Genomic DNA, 26,066 nt, shown 5'->3' on the forward strand with positions numbered 1-26,066 from the left:
TACAAAACCCCTCTCAGCCGCCCCACTACCCCACCCCCTCTACTACCCCAACCCCTCTCAGCCGCCCCACTGACCCACCCGCTCTACTACCCCAACCCCTCTCAGCTGCCCCACTGACCCACCCCCTCTACTACCCCAACCCCTCTCAGCCGCCCCACTACCTCACCCGCTCTACTACCCCAACCCCTCTCAGCCGCCCCACTACCCCACCCCCTCTCAGCTGCCCCACTGGCCCACCCCCTCTACTACCCCAACCCCTCTCAGCCGCCCCACTGACCCACCCGCTCTACTACCCCAACCCCTCTCAGCCGCCCCACTACCCCACCCCCTCTACTACCCCAACCCCCCTCTCAGCCGCCCCACTACCCCACCCCCTCCCCACCCCCTCAGCCGCCCCACTACCCCACCCCCTCTACTATCCTAACCCCTCTCAGCCGCCCCACTGACCCACCCCCTCTACTATCCCAACCCCTCTCAGCCGCCCCACTGACCCACCCCCTCTACTACTCCAACCCCTCTCAGCCGCCCCACTACCCCACCCCTCTCAGCCGCCCCACTACCCCACCCCCTCTACTATCCCAACCCCTCTCAGCCGCCCCACTGACCCACCCCCTCTACTACCCCAACCCTTCTCAGCCGCCCCACTGACCCACCCCTTCTACTACTCCAACCCCTCAGCCGCCCCACTACCCCACCCCCTCTCAGCCGCCCCACTACCCCACCCCCTCTACTATCCCAACCCCTCTCAGCCGCCCCACTGACCCACCCCCTCTACTCCACTCCACACCCCTCAGCCGCCCCACTACCCCACCCCCTCTCAGCCGCCCCACTACCCCACCCCCCCTCTCAGCCGCCCCACTGACCCACCCCCTCTACTACCCCAACCCCTCTCAGCCGCCCCACTACCCCACCCACCCCCCCCTCTCAGCCGCCCCACTACCCCACCCCCTCTACTACCCCAACCCCTCTCAGCCGCCCCCCCCCCGCCAATTATCCCATTATCTCGTCCCCTATGACCCTAACCCCACTCGGGCCCCTCATCTGCACTAGCCCCTCCCTTCCCCTGTTGCCATAGCTGCCGAGAAGTTTTTTTCCTCCCCCCGCCCCCACACGCACCCAGTACCGCGGCCCCGCGGGCCCAATAGGGAGAAAGGGGCGTGCCCGGCCGCCGGAAGGGGCGTGGCGCTAGCGCCGGAAGTGGTGCTGGAGCCGCAGGGTGTGCGTGGTAGCGAAGGGGCCGCCGCGCTCGGAGTCTCCTGACCCGCCCGGGACCGAGGTGTGAGCCTTCCGCCAGGTGAGGGACTCGGGCTCGGCCCCGCAGCGTCGGGCCAGCGCACGGGGGCTGGGAGCCGCGAAGGGGCCTCGCCCCTTCTCTCTCCCCCGCCGTGGGGGAGGTGGGTGCTGCGCGGCCCGGCAGGCCCGAGGGCTCGCGGAAGTAGGAGGGGGCAGGTCCCCCAGCCTCCGCTGGCCCAGCTCCTCCCTTCCTCCCTCGGGGACGGCAAGGCCCGCGGGCGGGAGGGGCGGGCGGAGGCCTTCGCAGGCCGCGGGGCTGCCGAGGGCTCGTTCGGGGGCGCAGCTCTCCCCCCCCCCCCGTCTGCAGTAGCTCGTGTATCTTAGGGGAGCCGGGCGGGGAAGGGGAGCCGCCCAGGTAACGGTGTGACCCGCTCCCCTCCCCCAGGCTGCTGCAGGGCCTGAGCTGGCACTGGCGGCACCGCCTTCCCCGCCGTGCCCCACCCAGGCTGAGTCACCTTCTCCCCCGAGGGCTAGACTGGCCTCGCACACCTGTGTGCGGCAGCCGTCGCTGGCAGGGGCTGTTCCCTTGGCGTGACTGACCGAGGTCCATCGGTTCCTGCCGGCTGGAAAACGCGCCTCTCCTTGTCGGGGTCAACCCGATTCTAGGCCTGGCGTCCAAAGCCTCCCTGCGGTCTTCTGCCGCGGGCCTTGATGCCCAGCAGCCTCGCCATGCTGCTCCATTCAGGCAATGCCTACAGCGCAGGAAAATGATTCTTAACTAAAATCCCTTGCTGGGTTGGGGAGATGTGAATCATTTTCATGGCACTTCATAGCATCCTTTTCACATAGCCACTCCAGGTGGTGTTTCTGACAAATAGGGAGGAGGTAAAGATGCATCCCTGGCATCTTTATAAAATCCTGTACAGGTGTGGGTGCACAGGCATTATGCTGCCAAACCCAATGGAGTCCTACTCTACCACTAGGGCTCCTAGGTGTTCCAGTAATACAGGTAACAAAGGTAGCATATTATGTGTTATCACTAGCTTCTGCTGTGGCACAGAGCAGAACGAAACATAGGGAGGGTATTAGAGGAAAGACTATTGGTTCAGGCATCAGGCACAATCTGTAGGATTTCTTAAGAAAAACCCCATAAATTGCCTTGATGTTATAATCTACAGATGTTATCTTGTTTAGTGCAAGTATCAGTGCTGTCATAATGTACTGGAAGTAAGAGTCTGTCCCAAATGAAGATTTCAGTTAAACTAGTAATTTATTTGATGTGATCTTTTCGACATTATGTTCCTAACAAGAATCAAATTGAATGATATGTAATACTTTAAAAGCTAAATTATTCTGTATTTGTAACTTAAATAGCTTGAAAACATTTATAAGGCTCTGAAATTTTCATAGGTTTGGTGTGGTTAGGTTATCTGAATCAGAGATCTCACCAAGTGCCTGACTGCACTTTATGTAGGGGGTTGTATCCTTTTTGATAGCTCTGCATGACAGAGACCATTAAAAAAACTTGGAAGGTATACATTCATACTCTTCCCCTCTCTCCCTCTTCTCCCCCGCCCCCCACCATACACAGACCATCATCCTCTTCCAGAGGGAGAAAACACCATTTTTTATCATTTATTTACCATTTATTTTTTGTCTCTTAGATCCCAAAGTGGTAGACACCTGGCAAAGTAGCTGATTGCAAATGAAGTGTCCTGACCATATAATCATATTCGGATTTTGTATTTATAATGCATAGTTTTTGCATTAATTTGGAATGGATAAAGTGAGACAGCATTAAAGCAAAAAAGATCCAGTGCAGATTTGCACACTTGGTTTTGTCAATGCACCTTCTTCTGACCAGAAAGATCCTTGCTCTTCTGATTCTCAGTATCTTTTAAGCAGGGGAGGTTAAGTGTGTGGGTTTCGTTATGTGTTCAAATAGACTAGGAGACTGAGTGCAATATAAGTAAGGTTTTGAGTGAAGGCTAGTGTCCCAATGCACATTACATTAAAACTAAAGCATTGCAGTGCTATGGCTGTTTATTTTTTCCACAACCTGTATCCCATCCTGTAAAGTAAATACTTTCACATTCTTTTTATTAGTGAAGGTGATTTGTTGTAATATAAACATTTATTTTTGCATGAAGTTTACACCAGAGGGAAGAGGGTTTTGGGAAACTCACTACTTTCATCTGGACTTTAGCCAGAAATGATTATGGTAGCTGAAATAAAAATCTAACCCTGTTAAGTACATTGTATGCCTTCCTGTTTCCAATTGCAACTGTCCTTTATTTATACACCACTATAAATATGCGCAATGGTTTGAACAAAATGACAGGTCCCTGCTCTAAAAAGTTTACAGTCTAAGGACTTGTCTACATGGGAAAATAGCCTAGAATAGATAATGTACAATACCTGTTCACCACTAGCTGCACATGTGGATGCTCATATTCTGCAGTAGGGATTCAGTTTTGCTTAATCCACTTTAGAGGTGGATTAAATTAACTGCAAAAAGACTTGTTTTAAAGTACATCTCCCCAGCAATTAGGAGATTTGACTGCAGCACATGTAGCCATACCTGGCTCTAACTGGCTCACTAAATATAGCAGTGAAACCGCAGTAGCATGGGCTCATCACCCAAATACATATCTAGACTCCCAAAGGGCTTGCATTCAGTGGCTAGCCTGTGCTGATATGGCTGTTGTTATTTTTAGCTAATTAGCCAGATCAAAGCTAGTTTCTGTGTGCTTATGCATAGAGTCCTACAAATCTGCAAGTATCTGCTTTTATATCCATGGATGTGGATATTTGTGGACCATTTCTGCAGATGACAAAGATGCGGATACAAAATTTGTATTCTTGCAGGGCTCTGATGATAACCTCTCAGGCAGCTGTGAGGAACTGGGGTTGGGATCCTCCATCTGCCCTGGGGGGCAGAGACTGAGGCCAGACACTGCTCAGGCCCCCTGCCCAGGGTAGGTTGGAGGGTCTGTCCTGTCTCCCTACAGCTGCCTGCCTGGCTCTTACTGTGGACAGACTGCAGCTCTCAGCACTTCTTTCCCTCCTTTCTTAACTTTGTCCTCCCTTTCCCACCTCCCACCCAATCTAGTTCTGGAAGAGCTGCCCTGGTAGTTGTGGGGAGCCTGGGTCCCTTCACCTCCACATGGCTGTGGAACTGTGAATCAGGGACACTGTGCAGTGGGGCTGAGGGGCGAGGCCCCAGGCTAGGGACTGCTTGGGCCCCCCATCCTGGGCAGGTGAAGTGTGCTACATTTACACACAATTGCCTGCCTAGTTCTTATTGTGACTGGGCTGCAGGTCCAAGCTGCTTCCTGGCCAGAATTGGGTCAGGAAGAGCTACATTGGCAGCTGTGGAGAGCCAGGATCCCTCCACTTGAGCTGGGCAGGGATATGGCTAAGAGCTGCTTGGGGCTCCCTACCCTGGGCAGGTGGAGGGCCTGCCATGGCTCAGCACAGCTGTCTGGCTGATTTCTACCATGACTGAGTTGCAACTGCCAGTCCCAGCTATCACCCAGCTGGAGCTGGGTTGGGGAGAGCTGTGCAGCAGCTGTGGGGACCCATGGTGGACCCTCCAGCTGCTGTGGGTAGGGGGCCTGAGCAGCCCTCTGGTGGTTCCACAGGTCTCCCCCATCTTGCTCTGGCTGGGAACTGTGGGAACTCATGGAGCCCTGGGATGGAAGAGTAGAGGGGGGCCTGAGAGCAGCCTCCAGCTATGTTTCCGATTCCTCAGGCTTCCCGCCTGGCAGAGGGCAAGCGAAAGGCCATAAATCCCCGTGGGCTTCCCATAGCTGTCCATGTGACTTCTTAACTGGAAGGTCGCTCTCTCCCAACCTCAGACCATGTAGAGCCCTCAAATCTGTGGATGTGGATATCTGCAGATAATTTTTGCAGATCATGGGTCAGGTGCTGATAAACTGTGTAGTTGGGCAGTGCTCTACCCATGTATGTTTCAGTTACACCTTCTGACTGCTGTGTATTTGTACCCTTAGTGTGGAATAAGTGTTAACATACAGAGCAAGAGTGGAATAGCAATTGGGCTTTTAAATTCACAACCTAGCTTATTTCACCAGACTTTCCTTGTGAGGACAAGCCCTAAGTAAATAACATAACAAGAGATGACAAAAAAGGGGTGAGAAAAAGATTGTGTATGCATAGGCTGGTGACTGTGCAGAAATGAAAGCATAAGATTTGTCAGTCTTTTCTAAATTTTAATGAAGATTTGGGGCAGCATTTGTGTGAACTAGTGTGAACAGATGCCCCAATTCTATAGAGATAGTCCTGATATTTGGCGTTTAGTCTTGTATATGCACCCACCACCCCCTGTACTGATTTTTTTTACATTTACTATCTGGTCACCCTACAGTGGTGGTCACATTGGAAAGCTAACTGAAAGATATGTTTTGTTGAGGATTTTGGAAGAGAGTGAGGCTGCATGACACAAGGTCAGAGAGGATATTTCATGTGTTCTGCTGCCTGCTTAAAGCCATAAAATATGCAAAGAGCATCTTACTAATATTACTGGTCATCTTGACTTCTTGATAGAGGAGAAATTAGCTTTCTTTGTTTGGGTAAAATCTTACTGGGAAGGTACAATTTCCTGATGTCACATTTTACTAATATATAAAAGTGAGCGCTTTATTTTTCCATTAACTTGGAGTGATGAATTTTTTTTCCTTTGAGGAAAGGAAATGAATGAGAAATGCTGATGTCAGAGAGTAGCCTATATTTAGTTTCCAGTGTTCTTTCTCACCACTCCTAAATCCCTAGGTCAAGATAAAAAACACAGCTCTAGCAAAGTGAAAAACCTGGTATTGAAAGGCAAAGGAGGTTCTTGTATTCATTGGGAGCTGAGAAACACATTGATTCCATTCCCTTTAAAGGGTACCCATCAGTAGTGATGCCTGTTGAGAACCACTGCATGGTGGATATCCTCTTCATCATCCAAACTCTCTTGTCAATACTGCAGTTGTTCCTGCATTAGCATGCACATGACTAAATCATGACGGAAGCTTTTTCCCTTTGTTTTGAGGGCAGTAGTCTCCTTTTGAATCCCCATCTAGTCTCCACATTTATGGAACTGGAGTGTGGGATGTGACATTAATATAGATTTTTCATTTTGGGGTGAATTGCTGCATTAATGTCACTAGCTAAAATCAAATAAGATCGTGAAGTGCTGTTCACTTTTAGTAGGCAGATCTGCAAAGATCTCCAGTATTATTCTGTTCTTCCTGTTTTAAATCTAAGGGTGCGTCTAGACTACATGGCTCCGTTGACGGAGCCATGTAGATTAGAATACTCAAAAAAGGGAAATGAAGCAGCGATTAAATAATAATAACTTTGTTAGTTTTGGATCCATATGTGTTTATTCTCATCATAAAGCTATAAGGGTGTGTCTAGACTACATGGCTCCGTCGATGGAGCCATGTAGATTAGGTTTCTAGACATGGGGAAAAAAAGGGGCGATTTAAATAACCACCGCTTCATTTACATCAAAATGGCTGCCGCGCTGTGCCGATCAGCTGTTTGGCGGCACAGCGTGGTAGTCTGGATGCTCCGCGGTGCTCGACCGCGGAGCGTCCAGACTACCACGCTGTGCCACCAAACAGCTGATCTGCACAGCGCGGCAGCCATTTTGATGTAAATGAAGCGGCGGTTATTTAAATCGCCCCTTTCTTTCCCCATGTCTAGAAACCTAATCTACATGGCTCCATCGACGGAGCCATGTAGTCTAGACACACCCTTATAGCTTTATGATGAGAATAAACACATATGGATCCAAAACTAACAAACTTATACTTGTGATCAAATCTAGATTCAAACTAACTTCTCCCAGAGTGAAAGGTTAGTGTATTAACTCACCTTTCTGCCTGAACAAAATTCCCTGTAAGCCATGCAGCTCAGTATTTAGTGCTGCATAGGTGCTCAAGGAACCTGCCTGGGGACTTCTTGCAGCTGTGGGAAAGCTGCCTCTTTCCCCTGCCCCAACTTAACCTGGCCTTCAGCTTGCTGTGTCCTGGGCGGGGTGGCTTCAACCCAGTGCTGGCCCAGACCTGTGGTGGCAAGGTAAGTGTGCCCTGTCCACAACTTTGCTGTGAGCTGGATTTGCCACAGCCAGGACAGCTCTGTCTTGTCTTGGACTCAGCTGCGGTCAGGGCAGCCTCTATTCCAGCTGCAACCCAGTCCTGGCTTGAACCTGCTATGGCCACGGGAGAGGCCCTATCCTGCAGCCCCAGAATTGCTGTGGTGGGTAGAGGCGCCTCTCCCCGCCAGGCCAAGTGCTTCTGTGAAGGAGAGCTGAGGGAGTCTCTCTCCTCACAATGCTGTGGAGCACCCTCCTTTACCCCAAACCTCTCAGCCAGCCCCACCTCAGAACCTTCACTCCCAGCCAGAAGCCTCATACGCAGGCTCCCCAGTCCTCTGCCCGAGCTCTGAGTCCATCATCCCCCAGCTCCATCCCAAAGCCTGCACCCTCAGCCCTTACACGCTTGCATCCCAACCCTCTGCCCCATGCCTGAGCCGCCTGGCCCACCACTGCCATGTGAATTTTGTTGCGTGCACCATTATGAAGGTGATGTCACATATCACCCTCCATATCAGTGGACATACAATGTATTCTACGCAGTTAGGAAAAATTAGAGGGACCACTGTGCCTGACTCCTTATTGATGTATGTTAAACCAGTTATTGCACTCCTTTCTTTCCCAAATCTTTTCTAGTAGAGAAATGTTTATTAATTTTAACATAAGCATTAAAACGTCTGTTGTCAGAAGAACAGGTCATTGAAAGCCGACTTCAGGACAATGAAGATTTATTAGTACTGTTTCTCCAGTTCAATATCTTATGTAAGTCAGATATTTTTCAGTGCCAGTTTTTCATATGCTTTCTACAGTGTTTAAATGCAGTTACGCCTGATCTGATTTGACAGTTAGTTTTGACTAGTTCCTGAAGATTGGAAGCAATAAAGTCTATAAAAGCAGTTATGATTTTTCTCCAGTAACTTAGGCCTAAAATGCGATTTCTCATAGAACTGTTGTAATCTGTTCGGAAACGGCTAAATATTTTATCTCGCAACTGTCATTAAAATATACATAAATCCCAAATTCCCTAAATCCAAAATTCCCTTTGTCCTTGCTTGCAAATCCTATGGGTTTACTTTGACCTTGAGTGCCATTTTTAAAATGCTTGTGCCTTTCTCTCACTCCTCACAAAGATATGATAGCATATTGGTTTAAATGGTTGACCGATAAGCCTGTGCTCATTGGTTAACCATCACACAAGCCTTACCTCTTCTCTTCCCCCCGCTTCTGTATCAGAAGCATCAATGTGGGGGGAACCCCTGAGCACCAGCTCCCACCTGCCCCTCCCCTGTGTTGCTGCTTCTGTATTAGAGGCAGCAGAAAGGTGGTGGCAGCAGGTGGCTTAAAAGCTGGCTCTCCTTGTGCACCAGCTCCCACAGAGCCACCTCTTCCCCATGAAAACAAATGAGTGCCTTTTACAGATACATTTCTCAGGCTGTACAATTAAAGAAATCCAAGGTAGGCCATCTCTACATGAGCAGGCAAACTCACTTGAAACCTTTTAATTTCCTTGTGAACACAGGTCAGTTCCTTTAAGATTACTTGAGCTGGTTGCGGTGTTGGAAGTGAGGCTAGACAGGCTCTAGAGATTTTTCTCAGTTCGCAGGAATGAGAAGTCAAGAGTGTTAGATTCAGAGTTCTGGTGTCCGAGTCCTTAATGGCTTTCAACGTTCTGCTTGCTGGCATTCTTTATCAGAGTTAGTGTCCAGTCATTACCTTTTGGAGGGGTTCTAAGCCCTGGTTTGGCAGGCTCTTAAATCTGAAAAGCAGTATCTCAAATATGAACACCTTATACTTGCAACTAAAAAGCCTTGTTATCAAACTCTTATAGAATCATAAGGCTGGAAGAGACCTCAGGAGGTCATCGAGTCCAACCCTCTGCCCAAAGCAGGACCAACCCCAACTAAATCATCGTAGCCAGAGCTTTGTCAAGCTATGACTTAAACATCTAGGGATGGAGATTCCACCACCTCCCTAGGTAACCCATTCCAGTGCTTCACCACTCTCTTAGTAAAATAGTTTTTCCTAATGTCCAACCTAGACCTTCCCCACTGCAACTTGAGGCCATTGCTCCTCATTCTGTCACTGCTGAGAACAGGCTCTCTCCACCCTCTTTGGAACCCCCCTTCCGGTAGTTAGACTGCTATCAAATTCTTCCTTTCTTTTCTGAAGACTAAGCCGAAATCCTTCAGGCTCTCCTCATGAGTCATGTGCTCCAGCCCCCTAATCATTTTTGTTACCCTCTGTTGGACACTCTACAATGTGTCCACATCCTTTTTGTAATGGATGGTAGGGATGTAATAGTGTAGTTGATTAACCGATAAGCAAAAGCTTATAGGTTAATGCTATAGACTACATGCATTTGCCTCCCCTCCCTGCCAGTAAATTTTTTAGCAGGCTGGACAGCAGCCTTGCTCAGTCCTTGCTTGCAACAGGTCCAGGACCTACCCCTGCTGCTGCTCTGCACTTAAGGAGTATTAGGAGCCAGGTGGGCAGGCAGCTGAGCTCAATTCCAGCTCATGCCACGTCTAGAAGCTCAGACTCCCCCTAGACAGGAGCTGCTGCCACCGGGTGCTGCTGCCTCTTGATCAGAGACTGCAGCACAAGGCATCAGGCAGCTGGTCCACAAGGGCAGCTGATTTTTAACCTGGCTGCCCTCATGGACCAGTTCCTGCATAGCATTCTGTGCTGCTGCTTCTGATACAGAGGCAGCAGCATGGAGTGGCAGGGAGCTCCTCGGGAGTGAGGCTGGAGTGCACTGGCTACCAGCCCTGCCCCCAGGACTATAGAATAGAATCATGAGGTTTCACGACTGTTCAATTAACCGATATTTAACATCCCTAATGGAGGATCCACAATCACAGAATCATAGAACACTAGTACTGGAAGGGACCTTGAGAGGTCATAGTCCAGTCCCCTGCCCTCACAGCAGGAACAAGCACTGTAGATCTTCCCTGATGGATATCTATCTAACCTGCTCTTAAATATCTCCAGTTAACGGAGATTCCACAACCTCCCTAGGCAATTTATTCCAGTATTTAACCTCCCGGACAATTAGGAACTTTTTCCTAATGTCCAGACTAAACCTCATTTGCTGCAATTTAAGCCCATTGTTTCTTGTCCTAACATCAGAGGCCAAGGAGAACAATTTTTTTTCCCTCTTCCTTGTAACACCCTTTTAGATACTTGAAAACGGCTATCCTGTCCCCTCTGTTTTCTCTTTTCTAAACTAAACACGCCCAATTCTTTCAGTCTTCCTTCATAGGTCGTTTTCTTAGACCTTTCATCTTTTTTGTTGCTCTTCTCTGGACCTGCTCCAATTTCTTCACATCTTTCTTGAAATGTAGTGCCCAGAACTGGACACAGTACTCCAATTGAGGCCTAATCAGCATAGAGTGGAAGAATGACTTCTCGTGTCTTGCTCACAACACTCCTGTTAATGCATCCCAGAATCACGTTTGCTGCTGCGCGCTTTTTTTTAAAGTCTCACTGTTGACTCCTGTTTAGCTTGTGGTCCACTATGACCCCTAAATCCCTTTCTGTAGTACTCCTTCTTAGACAATCATTTCTCATTCCTATATGTGTGAACCTGATCGTTCCTTCCGAAGTGGAATACTTGGCATTTGTCTTTATTAAATTTCATCCTATTTACTTCAGACCATTTCTCCAATTTGTCTAGATCATTTTGAATTTTGACCCTATTCTGCAAAGCATTTGCAACCCCTCCCTGCTTGGTATCATCTGCAAACTTAATAATCGTACTCTTTATGCCATCATCTAAATTGTTGATGAAGATATTGAACAGAGCCAGTCCCAAAACAGACCCTTGTGGAACCCCACTTGTTATGCCCTTTCAGCATGATTGTGAACTGTTAATAACTACTCTCTGAGAATGGTTATCCAGCCAGTTATGGACCACCCACTTTATAGTAGCCCCATCTAAGTTGTATTTCCCTAGTTTATTGATAGAAAGGTAATGTGAGACCATATAAAATGATTTTCTGAAGTCTAGGTATACCATGTCCACCGCTTCTTCCTTATCCACAAGACTTGTTATCCTATCAAAGAAAGCTATCAGATTGGTTTGACATGATTTGTTCTTTACAAATCCATGCTGACTGTTACCTATCACCTTACTATCTTCCAGATGTTTGTAGATGAATTCCTTAATTACTTGCTCCATTATCTTCCCTGGCATCAAAGTTAAATTGACTGGTCTGTAGTTTCATGGATTGTTCTTATTTCCCTTTTTATAGATTGGCACTAATTTGCCCTTTTCCAGTCTTCTGGAATCTCTCCCAACTTCCATGATTTTCCAAAGACGATAGCTGAAGACTCAGAGACCTCCTTTATCTGCTCCTTGGACTATTCTAGGATACATTTCATCAGGCCCTTGTGACTTGAGGGCAACTAACTTTTCTAAGTAATTTTTAACTCGTTCTTTTTTTATTTTAACTTCTAAACCTATCCCATTTCCACTAGTATTCACTGTTAGGCATCCTATCACCATCAAACTTCTTAGTGAAAACAGAAAGAAAAGTGGTTAACCACATCTGCCATTTCCAAGTTTCCTGTTGTTTTCTCCTGCTTCACTGAGCAGTGGGCCTACTGTGTCGTTGGTGTCTTCCTCTTGCTTCTAATATATTTGTAGAATGTCGTCTTGTTACCCTTTATGTCTAGCTAGGTTGAGCTCACTTTGTGCCTTTGCCTTTCTAATCTTGCCCCTGCGTACCTGTGTGTGTGAATATTCATCCTTTGTAATTTGGCCTAGTTTTCACTTTATATATAACTCCTTTTAGATTTTTAGATAGGATACAATACTTCAGATGTCCTCACTAGAGCCGAATAAAGGAGAATAATCACTTCTCTAGATCTGCTGGTTGTGACTTGTAAAAAGTATCATGATTACATTAGACCAGTGGCTCTCAGTGTGGTCCGAGGACCACTAGTGGTCTGTGATCTTGGAGGTGGGCTGTAGGCTTTGGGACTCTCCCCATCTCCCTTCTCTTCCCCCCCCCTCGCCCCCCCCCCCCCCCCCCAGTGAGAAGCCCATGCTAGCATTCCAGTTCTCTCTCCCCCTGCAAGGTTAAAATGCTAGTACTGGCTCCTTTTCTGGGGGAGGAAACAATTCTGCATGCTGGTGCTTCTCAGCACCCCAGCTGGGGGAACAGCAGTACAGGAAACTGCTTGCCTGGAGGTTTTCTCTGCTGCTCCCATTGGCTGGAATCCTCGCCAATAGGAGCAGCAGGAAGCAGTGCCTGGGGGTGCAGAGCCAGAGAAGTGCCCCCATCCCCCTCATGCCCCAGCCCCACACTACCATCAGTCTCCCCCCCACCACCAAGACACTGCACCCCTATCCCTGCGTGCTCCCTTTCAACCAGACCTGCTATCCTCCACCTGCTCCTGCACCCAGCCTCCTGGCCAGACTCCCTACCCCGAGCCTGCACCTGCACCCTCCTTCCTGCTCAGACCTTGCAACTCTATCCCCTCCTACACTCATTTTGTCATCATTGGTGGGCTGGTGGGCCATGGAAAGATTTATGATGAGTGGGGTAGACCACGGGCCTAAAAGTTCTTGAGAACCACTGCATTATACAATTCCTGTCACTACCCCACTACCATTGTCATTGAATGTACTGCTGTTAGTGGCAGATAATTGCTGCTGATGACTTTCACTTGTAGCCTAAGAACATATGCAGCTTATTTTACAGGCATCCTAGGGATGTGTTCTAGGCTGTGGCACACTAATCTGTTAGGAAGGACATAGCTTTCAGCTCCTTTATGGGAGGGACCAGCTACAGCTGATAGTGGCTTTTTCCCCCCCAAACATTACTACTTTCCTTGTGTTTTTTTTCCTTCTGGCAAACACTTCCTTCTTATGGAGCCCAAGCCATCATAGCTCTGCAAAGCCCTTCTCCAAGCTTCTAACAAGGTAAGCGGTGGAGAATCAAGACACTAACAGTGTTCCTTTATACAGCAAAACCTTGAGTGAGAGTGATGGTAGGTGAGTACTGCCATGGTACTCACATTTTGGTGTGTGGCGATACCTTACTTATTGGAAGAAAACTTGACGGTATTTGAATTCTTATTAGATTTGTTTTTTAAACAGCACTGCATACTCTTGTTGCAGTAGCCCCTGACTGCGGGGGGGTCTGAGCTCCCCAAGGACAGAGGCTGCTCCACAACAATAGCCCCTGTCTGTGGGAAGTTCAGCTCCCCCCCTCCTCCCCCCCCCACGAGCAGGGCTGCTGATGTGGAACAGCTTCTGTTTGTGGCAGGCCCAGGCTCACTGCAGGCAGAGGCTGCTCTGAGAGATGCTAGAGCAGCCTCGGTCAGCAGGGAGAATCCGACCCCATAGAGGCAGCTGTATAGGGGAGGGCAAGTGGCACTGTGGAGCTGGTGCTGGGGTGAACTGGCTTTTAAGTTGGGAGCAGGCAGATCTGGCAGCAGCTGGGGGGGATGGGGTGGGAGGCATGTAGTCAACAAGATTAACTGATAACCCTAGGCTCTACACATTGACATTCCTAGTTAGCATCATATTAATAAACCTTCCACAGTTCCTAATGTGAATTCTACACAGGTGATATTTTCACGATTCACAGCACTACTTGTGCTGTGCTACCAGATAAGCACAGACAGAATAGAATGCAAACTTTTAAAACGACAACATGGAAATGGTTTTAGAACTACTTGTCTCTAAATTTCAGCATTCAGACTATTTTTCACAACAAAAATCTCAATCCTTTGGTAGTGGTATTGTGTAAACTTCTTGTGGTAAACCTAGAAGTGACTACAGTGAAAATGCTACAGTGCAGGTTATGAGGAAATTGGAGTCGGACAGTTAGTTGGAATGTTTTAATATTTGTGACTGGCTTTCAAATGCTATAAAACACTGTTGATACAGACATACTTTGATATTCAAATTAATAGTGAAGTTTGGCAATTGAGTGAAAGGATGGGTCCACAGCTGTGAATTAGTTACGGTGTTAAGCATGTAAACTGAATTCATTTCATAATTAAAAGTATAGCAATTTGGGATGTGGTAAGAAGGCAGTGGATGACTGTGTTGAATTGGAATACAGAGCACTGCATCTCTACCAGGGATGTGAAAGTGTAAACAAATAACCAATGATCCTGGGCTCTCCAGTTAACGTTCATGGTTACAGGCAATCAGATCCTCCCTTCTCCTCCTGAGGGGCAAAAGCAGTAGGAGGCAGCGCAAGGAGCTGGCTTCCCATGCACACCGGCTCCTGGCAACCCACCTCCCCTGCATGAAAACATGTAACTGCTGAAAATTTCATGTTGGTAATAATAATGACCAAAAGATGTTTAACTTTGATCTGTCTTTTCAGCTCACAATTTTCTAAGCAGTATATTTATTAAAGCCATGTCTACACTGTGATCTCAAGGGTCTGATTCCCCTGCTCACATATACATACTTGTGCTAGCCCTTGTCAAACTAGTGCAAATATAAATAGCAGTGGAGCTGTGGAAGTGGAAGTGCTAGTGAAGGCCCGGCTTAGCTGTTCTGAGTACAAGCCCACCTGAACCTCATGGGTATTCACTTGTCACGGCTAAGTCATGCCTCTGCTACCATTATTCATACTAGCTGTACTCGGTAAGAGCTAGCGCAAGCATGTGTGTATGAGCAGGGAAATAACACCTCTAGAAAATGTAGCTTAAGTGTGTGCATTATAAAAAATCCTGTCTCAGCTGGCACCCTTATTTGGAGTCATCTTTTGTATAGTTTGGGTAGATAGTCTTTAGGGATGTAAAATCCCATCTGGAGGCAGGCTGGAACACCCCCACTCCCAGTGTGCCTGGGCCAGGCCTGCCACAGAAGGCAAGGGGTGGGGTGGCTGCTCCAGCCCCTACCGGTTAACTGCAACCGGTCAGCATCACCTTGTCAGGGTGGTGCTTACTGGTTAACCATTCACATCCCTAGTAGCAATGACTACCAATATGTATCTGCATCTGTATCAAATTTACACTTGATCTCCCATGAAATGTCTGATGTGACTCAATCTGCACCATCTTTCTGACAGACAAAACCTGGTGGTTCCTTGGCAGGGTCAGTGATGAGCTGACTTGGAGTCTCCCTAGAGTAGACTGGTAAAGATAGAGCTATGATAGTGAAGTAATGTGAGTTAATGTCTTAGGCGAGAGTTGCAATCTTAATATCAGTTTGGCACATTAAATCAGTAGAATCTGTCTGTCTCTCTCTAAAAAGCTGTGTTTGGAACAGAATTAGACGTAGTGCAGAACTTTAATTACATGTGTGCAGGATGATTCCCATTTTCTAGGGCGGCTTCTTTCAGAAACAAATCTGTATTGATCCAATGGCTCACAGAACAGGCAAATCAATAAAGTGACTATGCACATGCCACACAAGTCCTTTGTTTAGGCGTAGATGTATCATGTCACCATTGTGCTTTGCAGACACAGAACATAGCCGTGAGGAAAAGCCATTTTCCTTACTAACTTCACCATCCATTGTCATAAGGCATACATTCTTAAACTGTGCTCAGTGGAGAATTGGCTAGTCACACAGTATATATCTGACCTTTTGACCCAGCTGTTAAATTGCATTTAAAAAAAAATGAATGTCTTTCTTTCTATTGTTTTACAATTGCATTCTCCTTCAATCTATGTATTAAAATATGGTTGACTCTGAAAATGCTGCAAGATATCAGGGTTGCTTGTCTCAAAAATCTCATGTGCAGAGAAAAACACAGATATAAGAAATAATGTTCCTGGCATGGCAGTATAAAAACATTATCTCTGGCACCAAATGCTAGCTTTCTTTTGCTGTTTTGGAAGTATCCACAAAAACATTGTGTTACATCAAAGTAAAGGAGGGCTGGGCTGTTCAATGACAGCAGGAGCTGTCCAGTATTTTAGATACTCCTGCTTTAAGAACATTATTTCTGTCATGAAGAGTACTGGAAGATACAATAACATGAAAAAGTTCTGGCTTTCTGTTTGGCAAGTGTTTGAACATATAGCCATTCCTCTCAGACTTCTGGTGATGTTAGATTGGGGACATGGTATCATGACAGAGAGGATTGGAGAAATCTGTTTGGAGGAAAGATATATGATTGGACATCAGTATTAATCTCACATTTGAGAGGATAATGTTTAGGTTCTTCCGGGAGAGTAATTAATTGTGATTCTTAAATGTATCAGAAGGTGCTGCTCTTAGTGAAACAACCAAAATACAAAGTTAAATTCCTGGTAGTAATTCACTTCAGATTGAACCTCTGGTTCGGGCAACATCTGTGGTCCAGTATGATTTTAGTCAGCAGCATGGGGGGCATGCAGGAAGCAGCAGCAAGGGGTCAAGCAGGAACTGACGGAGGACACCCTCTCCCCCAGCATGTAAACACGTAACTGCTGGAAAAATTCAGCGGTTACACGTTTACTTGAATAAACTAATTTTAACGTCCCTGGTATTGACCTCCTGGAGTCCAGCAAATACTGTGGTTCAATGCCAGTCAAGTCCCCAGGTCGCTGGACTAGAGAGGTTCAGCCTGTACATTGATCATGAAGAAGACAGACTTCCCACTTATTAATCATCATGACTTATACCACATCCCTTTACCTTTCATTCACTTTCTACAGACTGTGCAATCGAGAATTTTTTTTCTCTCCTTTCAAGGAATAGCCATGGATAAAAGCGAGCTGGTACAGAAAGCCAAGTTGGCTGAACAGGCTGAGCGCTATGATGACATGGCTGCTGCTATGAAGGCTGTCACTGAGCAAGGACATGAACTGTCCAATGAAGAAAGGAATCTACTCTCTGTTGCCTATAAGAATGTGGTTGGTGCCCGTCGCTCTTCCTGGCGTGTAATATCCAGCATTGAACAGAAAACAGAGAGGAATGAGAAGAAACAGCAAATGGGAAGAGAGTATCGTGAGAAAATTGAGGCTGAATTGCAGGATATCTGCAACGATGTTCTGGTAATAATCCAAGATGAAAAAATAACAGCAGTTAGCATTGCAGCAATTGCCCGGGACAATATCAGGGTTGATTGTCTCAATCTCGCAGGTAGAGAAACACAGATACAGGAGGGTTCCTGGTGCTCATTCCTTTTGCAACCATTTTTGAGTCCTGTTCCTCACTTATCTGAGATGCTAAAGGTCCAGGCAGGAAGATAATTTCTTAAGGATTTGGCTAAAGAACTTGGGTTTAGTAACTGAGCATTTTAGTTTCTTTTATGTAACTGTATTCAGTGTCCAGATCACCACTGGGACCCCTGTGGACAGGGACTGCTTCACAGCAGTGTCCCCTATCCCCTTCCCCCCACCCCCTCCTGCTGCCTCTGATAGAAGCAGGGGAGGAGGGGCAGGCAGCATCCTGGAGATGGTGCTGGGGGGAACTGGCTTTACTGGTTCCCCCCCATCACCAGCTCCTGCTTCCTCTCCCCCCCTTTGCTGCCTCTCTCTGATAGAGGCAGTCGGGGAGTGACTAATCAGCTATCCAGTAAGCATTTGCTTATCTGATGATCGACTAGTTGCTTGCATGCCTAGTGAAGCTGGCTTCTTGTATTCTCTTCCGTTTAAAACTCAGACTAGCAGGCGAGGACTGAGCCAGCCTGCCAGTTCAAGTTTTAAATGCAGAGCATGTGCGGGGAAGGGGAGTGTTGCAGTTAACTGGGACCATTCACCAATAAGCACTTAGAAATTGCATCTGCATGTTAAATGCTTACCATGATAGTTAAAGTTTATCACTCCCGTGATTTGATTTTTTTCCCCCGGACAAATACATGTGTGAATTTCTGTGATACTTCCTCTTTCAGGAACTCCTGGATAAGTACCTTATTGTCAATGCCACACAGCCAGAAAGCAAGGTCTTCTATTTGAAAATGAAAGGCGATTACTTCAGATATCTTTCAGAGGTGGCATCTGGGGACAGCAAACAAAGTAGGTGGAGTTAAAATCTTTTAGATGTGTATATACAAAGCTTATCAGGAGTCACATAGCTACAAAGCAGAATGAAGTATGAAGAGATATGTTTCTGTGTTCAGCGGGAATGTTCTTGTCATGCTGTCTGGAGTGCTGAAAAGGGCAGGCACCTCCGCCTGATGGTGTGCTCTATAATTAGATTTCACCAAGCCAGGGACAAATGTGAACTAGTGGATCACTGTAACAGTCTTACATGGAGTCACAGACCTTTAGACTTTGCCACAAAAAGCTTTCTTAAATCAAAAATCACACCACCTAAGGGGGTTCTCGGTCCTATTCTAGATCTTACACCAAAGGCAATGTTGATTGCCAGTTGTGTATAAACAAACTAGCAGTCTTACTTGGTGCTGCCCAGGCCCTTCAGGGGAGAGGGCTGGTGCTGTAGGGGTGCAGGACTCAGGGCAGGGCCTTGACAAAGGGGCTCAGGGTGGGAGGTCCCATCTGGCACAGCCCTTTTCTCGTCCATCCTCCCTCACCTGCCCACCAGGGGTCTTTTTCTTGCCCCTCCCCAAACCTCTCCCTGCAGCTAAGGACCAGGGCAGGGGAAGAGAGTTGAGGGAAGGGGATGCTACTTATTCAGTGTTCTAGTAGGCAAGATGGCGAAGCCCCGGCTCTGCTGTCCACTCCCTTGGTGATATGGCTTGCTGTACCCAGTGGCCACTGCAGATAGCTCTCCCCTACGGGTCTGCTGTCCCCAGTGGCCACATTCCTATTGTGTCCTTCCAAATAGCAGCCCCTCCCTTTGCACGTTATGGAAAACTGCCCTTTTCTCGCAGGCTTCCAGTTCTCCTGGGACAACCAAACCCTGACTTTGCATTAAGTAAGGAAGATGAAGCTGCATCCCAAATTTGGTAGCTTTAGCCCCTACTGTTTAGGAGGGGCTCTTGAACAAATTGACTCAGACATGTAAATAGCCACACTCTAATAAATATATATATATATATATATATATACACATATATATAAAATTGACTAAAGCTTTTATTAGCTAAGAAAAGGAGATGAGCTATTGAGACATTAAAACAGGTATAAAATATGCAGAGGTGAGTCAGTTTGTAAGTCCAAATGGTAGTAGTGATGTAATAAACTGACAGTTTCCAAAAAGTCTCTTCAGGATACCCAGGTGGTTTCTGTGGATCTCTGCTTTGAATCTGGTACACTTGCCTGTACATGTCCAAACGTCCAGGATCTTTCCATCAGAGAGCTTATCTCAGAAAACAAGCTGACAGTGTCACTACCCACATGGGTTTTTTTATGACCGTGAGGAATGTATTTTGAGTCTTTGACCTCTTATCACCACATACAATGACCACTAGCTTTTGAAGTTAGCTCTTTTCTGTTAGTTCTTCATTTGCAGTCCATAAGGCTTCTTTCTCAATTGATGGCATTTAGTTATGAGACTCTACACAATGTCAATGTTGTCTATTTCATTATAACAGGATACAGATGAGTGCAAACAATGCCAGTAACATCCAATTGATGTTTAAACTTCATGTAAACTAAATATACACTTATACCTTTAACAATCACTATGATCAATAATAATGTACAGGTGACTAGACCTGAGGCTTTGGCGTGAGAGCTGGAACATAATCTGCCAGTGTCACAGCAGTGATCAACACCGGTAACCCCCCCCAAAAAGGTGGGTTCTAACACCATGCCAAGCACATTGCCATCTCTCAGCTTACTCTGTCCCCAAACGTCTCCTATCCCATGCCTGAAAAGGCTTTGCTACCTGTCCAAAAGTTCAGCAAATCCAGGCTCTGGTAGCTGGAGAAGACAAATGTGTTGGAAAATGTCCTGCCAGTAACACCTTCCTGATTATATCAAGGGATCTTTCTGAAATAACTTCACTGATTGGTAACACATTTTGATAGGTGGACTCTGAAGTCTTAACCTAGAGACCTTTACCTTGTTAAAAACTGACACCTTGAACTCTTCCTACAAATTAGTGGGCAGTCAGTGCAGATCATGGAATAGGATCATAGGGCTAGACCAGTGTTTCCCAATTTTATTTGGCCACAGAACCCTTTTTGGCTTGAAAGAATGTCAAGGAACCCCTAGGTTCCGAGGCCAAAAAAAAAAAAAATTAGTCACACTGTGATTTCTTGAGCAAAAAAAAAAAACCCATGGAGATTTGCCTCTGTCTCTTTAAGAGGGAGCGGGGGAGTGCCAGGTTCTCACGGAACCCTTACTTTTGCTTCATGGAACCCCAGGGTTCTGCAGAGCACCAATTGGGAAACACTAGGCTAGATGGTCATTCTCAGGCAGCAGTGGGCAGTGTGAATGGCCCTCCATCTCAGTGGGCTGCAAAATTATCATTACCAAGATGGTCTCCCCGGGTAGGTTAGTTTTGCTGATTTGTATTTGTGCACCTAGAATTGTGGTGTGTCAACTGAACCAAAGCAGCACTTTGATTAGAGGGAGTGCACAGCTGTCAGTCAACGTTGCTTGCAATTAGCATGCACTCCACTTCGTGTGCTCTTGCTTTATTTAAGTACATGTCTGTTTAGTAATACCAGTAGGAAAAAGCTACACGGATGGAAAACAGTGTAATCTTGCAACAGTAAACAAGACATGTCTCAGCCCACACAGAACCCCAATGTTGCCCACCACTGTTCTAGAGCCCATCAGCCTGGGGAAGGAGCAGTCACATTTCCAGTATTCTCCCAATTTTTAACCCAGGGAGCTCAGGACTGAAGTTACCTTTTGAACGCTTCCTTCTCAGAAGCATTAAGGATGGCTCATTAGACAATTCCACTCCCAAGTTCGTTTGTCAGCATTTATTTTCCAGAACTATTTCCTGTTTTTCTGTTGGCTTTTAGCTTTTAAACACAATGCAGTTTGGCAGCACTAACCATAGGACTATATTTGATTTTTTTTTAATTTTTATATGAATCGTTGCATTTTTAATCTTGTGAGCAGTCCTGCATTTATATTGCTAAGTTTTTATGATTAAAATTATTGAAAAATTCCTTTGTGCTTGTTTTTTTTACATGTAGGTATTTATTAATCTTCTAATTGGAATTTACCTGATGTCAGAAGTTCCTAAATTGTCCAGACCAACGTGTTAATAAACTGTGCCTTATACACAAGATAGGAGATGCAGTGACTTATCATGCATTAATCTTACTGAAATCGCTTTTTGCAGCAACGGTATCAAACTCTCAGCAGGCTTACCAGGAAGCATTTGAAATTAGCAAGAAAGAGATGCAACCTACACATCCCATTCGGCTTGGTCTGGCTCTCAATTTCTCTGTCTTTTACTATGAGATATTAAATTCCCCTGAAAAAGCCTGTAGTCTGGCAAAGACGGTAAGTAGACTTACTGGAATTTTTGTGTGGGGAAAGGGGAGGAAATTACTTAAGGTGAAAACTATTAAATGTGTACAGTGGTACCTCCTGAAGATACTTTTGAGTGATTTTATTCTTCTAAAAGCAAATAGAATACTCCTTAAGGAGAATCTGTCGTAAAGAGGATGCATGCCTCAGAGGTGCTGGCCTTCTTTCACACTAATATCTGTATCTTAATATCTTTCCACATAAGCTAGCAAAGGCATACTAGTCAGTTGACTATTGAAAGTGGCCTTGTGAGAAATAAAACAAGCTTCTCTCTTCACACTTTCACAGAATTCTCCCAGAAATGACTTGCTTTGGAAATTTAAAAATGGTTGCATTAATCTAGCGCTTCTAAAACTGAAACTAACACAGTCTTTAGTGGAACATGTTTCAAAAATTTGATGTCAGTTTCTCCAGTATGACTTGAGTGCTCTTCTGAAACATCCAATTTCTCTTCAGAGGCCAGAACCATTTTGGTTTCATTGGTGTGGCAAACTCTTTGATGGTTTAATTGTGCTCAAATAAATGACCAGTGAGTTAATTTTGTCCTTAATCTTTCCTTGAAATTCCACCAAATCTCTGAGAGCTGAATAGCTCCATGTGGTATTTCTGTTATTTCACCTCCACTTACTTCAATTGAAAGCTGTCAAGTAACTGCTTAGGAGTTAGTGAGCATATACATAGAGTGCACTTTGTTTTGGGTCCTAGTATTTTGTATCAAGAAGAGATTTTCACTTGCACTGCACTTGCTACTGTTCTGCTTTTTAAGTTACTGGCCTCAATCTGTTTAAGAAATGTGTGTACGTTTGTGATAGGCCCTTTTTCTATTTAAGTATATTTCTATTTCATGGTAGTTGTCAAACAGGCTACATGAACTATGATAGAAGATTTTATAAAAAGTTGGTTGCAACTGTGGTCATATTGGTGTTTAGTGGAAAGTACATTGTTCCTTCCACTGTCAGACTGTTTCCTATTTCTTCAGTTGTCTTCCTATGTGCAGCCGGTATGACCCTGAAGATACCTCTAGTTTTTCAGCCTTATTCATACATGCCCTCACCACTCATTCAAACCTTTGAGTACTCCATTTTTAGTGAAGACACGCTAAGGAACTTGTCTGACAATGCTACTCTTCAATAGAGTGGCTGGATTGCTTTTGAGCCTTTGAAGCAGTCCATTCTGTGGGAGTAAGCACTCTCATTTCTTGAGTGTTTTATACTGGCCTGGGAAGTAAGGCTGGTCCAAGAATTACTCTTAAAACTCATATAATGGAATGGAATTCTTCCATTTGGCTAGTGGCCTAGTCTTCACTTAATTGCAGTTGAGCCTGTATGTGGTACTTTCTTTAGACAGGGAAAAATACTCCTAGTCAGTCACTGAATCTTAAATGTAAAATCGGAAATTTATGTAAATGAAACTGAATACAAATGAGCACAGAATGAGAATCTGTCTGTTCTGTTAAACTGTCTTGCCCATTTCAGGCTTTTGATGAAGCAATAGCTGAGCTGGACACACTGAATGAAGAGTCTTACAAAGACAGCACTCTGATCATGCAACTACTTAGGGACAACCTTACTGTAAGTATCATTGGAACAAACTGCTATATTTTAAACTTGTCACGGTTGTAAATGTTATACTTTCAGGCTCCAATAAGTAGGCTTTATCATGAGACGTTTTGTATGTTTCTCTGCTTTACAAGCCACTTCTCTTCTGGAGAAACAACCACACCAACTTGATGTAATTGGACCTATCTGAGAGCCAAATCCTTTGTATGTTGCATCAACATTGTTACTGCACTAGCACAAGTCACTAAGCCTTTCTGCAATCTGTTGTCGTTGAAAGGTGCACTTTGTTGACAGCTTCCCAAAAGCTACCTTTTCTCTAGTGCGTATTGCCTGTAAGCTTCATTTGCTTTCTGTTCCTAAGCCTCCATCCAGCCTTCTGGTTTTAGTTCCTAATTCTTTGCCACTAAATTTATCATGTAATACTCTTCCATTAAGAAAATTGCACAACCTACAGCTAATTACCCCATCTCCCCTTTCCTGACAATGTAATTAACTGCATGCTTTCAGCATAAACATGTGTTTGTATTTTCTTACAGCTATGGACATCGGAAAACCAGGGAGATGAAGGGGATGCTGGGGAGGGAGAGAACTAATGGCTGTCACGCTTCACTATATGTTCAATGTCACTCTGTATCCTACACATATATCCCTTTGTGCGACAAGCAAAAAGAATAGTACATCGACTTTCACAACCTCAACGTAGCAAAAACTGTCTGTGGGGTAAAAACAATTGGTTGGTGTTTTGTGTACTTAAAACGGAGATTGGTTATACAACTGCATTCTGAACTTTCTGATCATGAATATTTGCAGTTATGATTACCGTGTTTATATTTTTAACTCAACACTGTGATTATGGGTTTTGTGATTGCAGTTGACTTTACAAAACTCTTCCTGGTAGAAACTAGACATTAATTATGTAACTCTGGAAAGATTAATCTGGCTCTCAATAGTCGAAGTACAATTCTGTTGTAAAGTTGTACAGAAAGTTATTAAAATTATATTGTGACACTGGAGCATGGAAGGAGAGCAATCCATTGTGTGGCATTCCAGTTCAGTAACACACTTCAGTGAGTTAGTTTAACAGGCACACTCTATAGACATTTTAACCAAGTTTGGTGCACCACTTTCAGTCAAAAGCTCACTTTTAGTAATCTTACTTTTCTGAGGATTCAGTTTTTTGGGAGTATAGTAGCCTGATTTCCAAATTACATTTACAAGTAATTAGGGTTTGACTTTGAAAAATGATCCAGTGCTCATATAATATGCATGACTTAAACCCCCTTCCCACAGCAATAAATTAGCTAGTTATAACTTGGACTGTTCTTTAGTAGTGAGATTTCTTGGTGCACTATTGTCAACTTGCAACAGGAAAAGACTAATATTGTATAAATGGCCTTATTAGTTTTTGGATAATAATGTTTAGAGTAAAATAATGCCAACATTGCATTTCACTTAGGAGAATTAAAATCTCCTTTGGTATTCCCACTCTGAATTCTATCTAGAAATATTTCTAATATCTGCCATCTTTCACTTTATTGAAATCTTCCTCCCATTGAATTGATGTTCATCCTCACCCTCTCACCTGCTTTTAAACTTCATTAAAAAAAAATTCTGGACTCCTATATACATACGTTCCATTATTTGTGGATTAAAGGTGATATGAGGGTGATGGAAAGACATGAGTGTGCTAGTGGGCAGGTCTCTCATTGAAATGTTTGAGAGTTGCCAGTGCTGCTATAGACTTCAGCTCTTAACATCTGCCACTTTTAAGTAATACAAGGATCTGGCTTAAATTTTCAAGATTTCCCGCTATTTCTTACTGGAATGCAGGCCTACACATTTGTAATGCTTATTAGGAACTTGTGATATTAGAACTCTAAATGTTCTCATTTAGTTGTGTTCTCAAACAGGTCCAATCAAATAAGACTTAATAAGAGTTGCATGAATAATGCAGTGAAAAAGATTAGGATTAGTCATCTATAAGTCTCGCAATATCATCCCTCTACCATTTCATCTAGCTGTAGAATCCATCTGTTTGTCTATCCCTCTGTCTGCTGGAGAGAGAATTTCATGCACTGATTTTAAAACTCCCCTCTACTAGCTGAACAAATAGTGCAGTTAATACTTGGCGCTTGGTAAATGCAGTAGTGATGAATGTGGAACCGAGCCTGTCTGTATATCTGGTAGCTCTTTTTGCTTTGTTTTTACTGACCAGTATTCTGCCTAAAGTTTGCTTCTGTGACGGTTATATTGCTAGCACACGTGGTTGTGAGAATAGTATAGCAAAAAGAAATACCTGGTTATTGATGTACTAGATTTGTGTATGTCTTTTAAAAAGTTCTAGTTTCACCTTACACAAAATAATCAGGAAGTGTAAAAATTCAAAAGTGAATAAAAAATTTTATCAGTTCCTTGTGGTCTGTTATCTTTGTCACACTTGTGGCAACAGAAAACTGTGGTAGTAGAATCACCACCTCCATTATAGTTATGTCCAGAATTTGGACTTTTGTGTGACTTGTTGACTCTTACGGAATTAAGTGGTACAAATATTTAACTCATTCCTTTCACTAAGAAAATGAAAAACCCTCTGCTACACCACTCACTTTGTAGTAGAGACCGCCACTGGTTCTGTTGCTTGATGTCCATTCTGTGAGGCACATGCCTGTACATTTTCATGTTGAGGAGGGAGATGAGGAAGAAATGGAATTGTAAGATGATGGCTAATACACGAAGGATACTGACTTGGGTACTAGTGTTAGATTCCTATCTGTCTTGTAATGCTGCTTGCATAGGAAATGCTGAATGCATTGTATATACCTGTAAGCTCAACAATGTTTAATCTCTGTAACAAAAGCCACAGCTCTGCA

General features: G+C 45.0%; 2 protein-coding genes across 2 annotated transcripts in view; both read left to right on the top strand.

The window, feature by feature from the left end:
- The first annotated feature begins 1,135 nt into the window (after window positions 1-1,135).
- YWHAB (tyrosine 3-monooxygenase/tryptophan 5-monooxygenase activation protein beta) lies at window positions 1,136-25,609 on the top strand. Its single transcript, XM_075901272.2, has 6 exons — window positions 1,136-1,294; window positions 16,992-17,293; window positions 18,133-18,256; window positions 21,450-21,613; window positions 23,116-23,211; window positions 23,736-25,609. The coding sequence occupies exons 2-6, from the start codon at window positions 17,000-17,002 to the stop codon at window positions 23,790-23,792; spliced, it is 735 nt and encodes a 244-aa protein (XP_075757387.1). The 5' UTR covers window positions 1,136-1,294; window positions 16,992-16,999; the 3' UTR covers window positions 23,793-25,609.
- PABPC1L (poly(A) binding protein cytoplasmic 1 like) overlaps window positions 23,117-26,066 on the top strand; it is a 37,392-nt gene continuing 34,442 nt past the window's right edge. The window contains exon 1 of the mRNA XM_075901264.2: window positions 23,117-23,211. The gene's annotated coding sequence lies outside the window, so the exon portion shown is untranslated. The remainder of the gene's footprint in view (window positions 23,212-26,066) is intronic.

Source organism: Pelodiscus sinensis, chromosome 17 (genome assembly GCF_052426305.1).
Source record: "Pelodiscus sinensis isolate ZL-2025 chromosome 17, ASM5242630v1, whole genome shotgun sequence".
Taxonomy (NCBI): Eukaryota; Metazoa; Chordata; order Testudines; family Trionychidae; genus Pelodiscus; species Pelodiscus sinensis.

Bases quoted from the DNA above. Each gene is read 5' to 3' on its own strand.
- YWHAB (XM_075901272.2), top strand. From the start codon at position 17,000: ATGGATAAAAGCGAGCTGGTACAGAAAGCCAAGTTGGCTGAACAGGCT. The intron at 21,614-23,115 runs GTAAGTAGACTT...TGCCCATTTCAG, and splicing joins CCTGTAGTCTGGCAAAGACG to GCTTTTGATGAAGCAATAGC. The intron at 23,212-23,735 runs GTAAGTATCATT...ATTTTCTTACAG, and splicing joins TACTTAGGGACAACCTTACT to CTATGGACATCGGAAAACCA.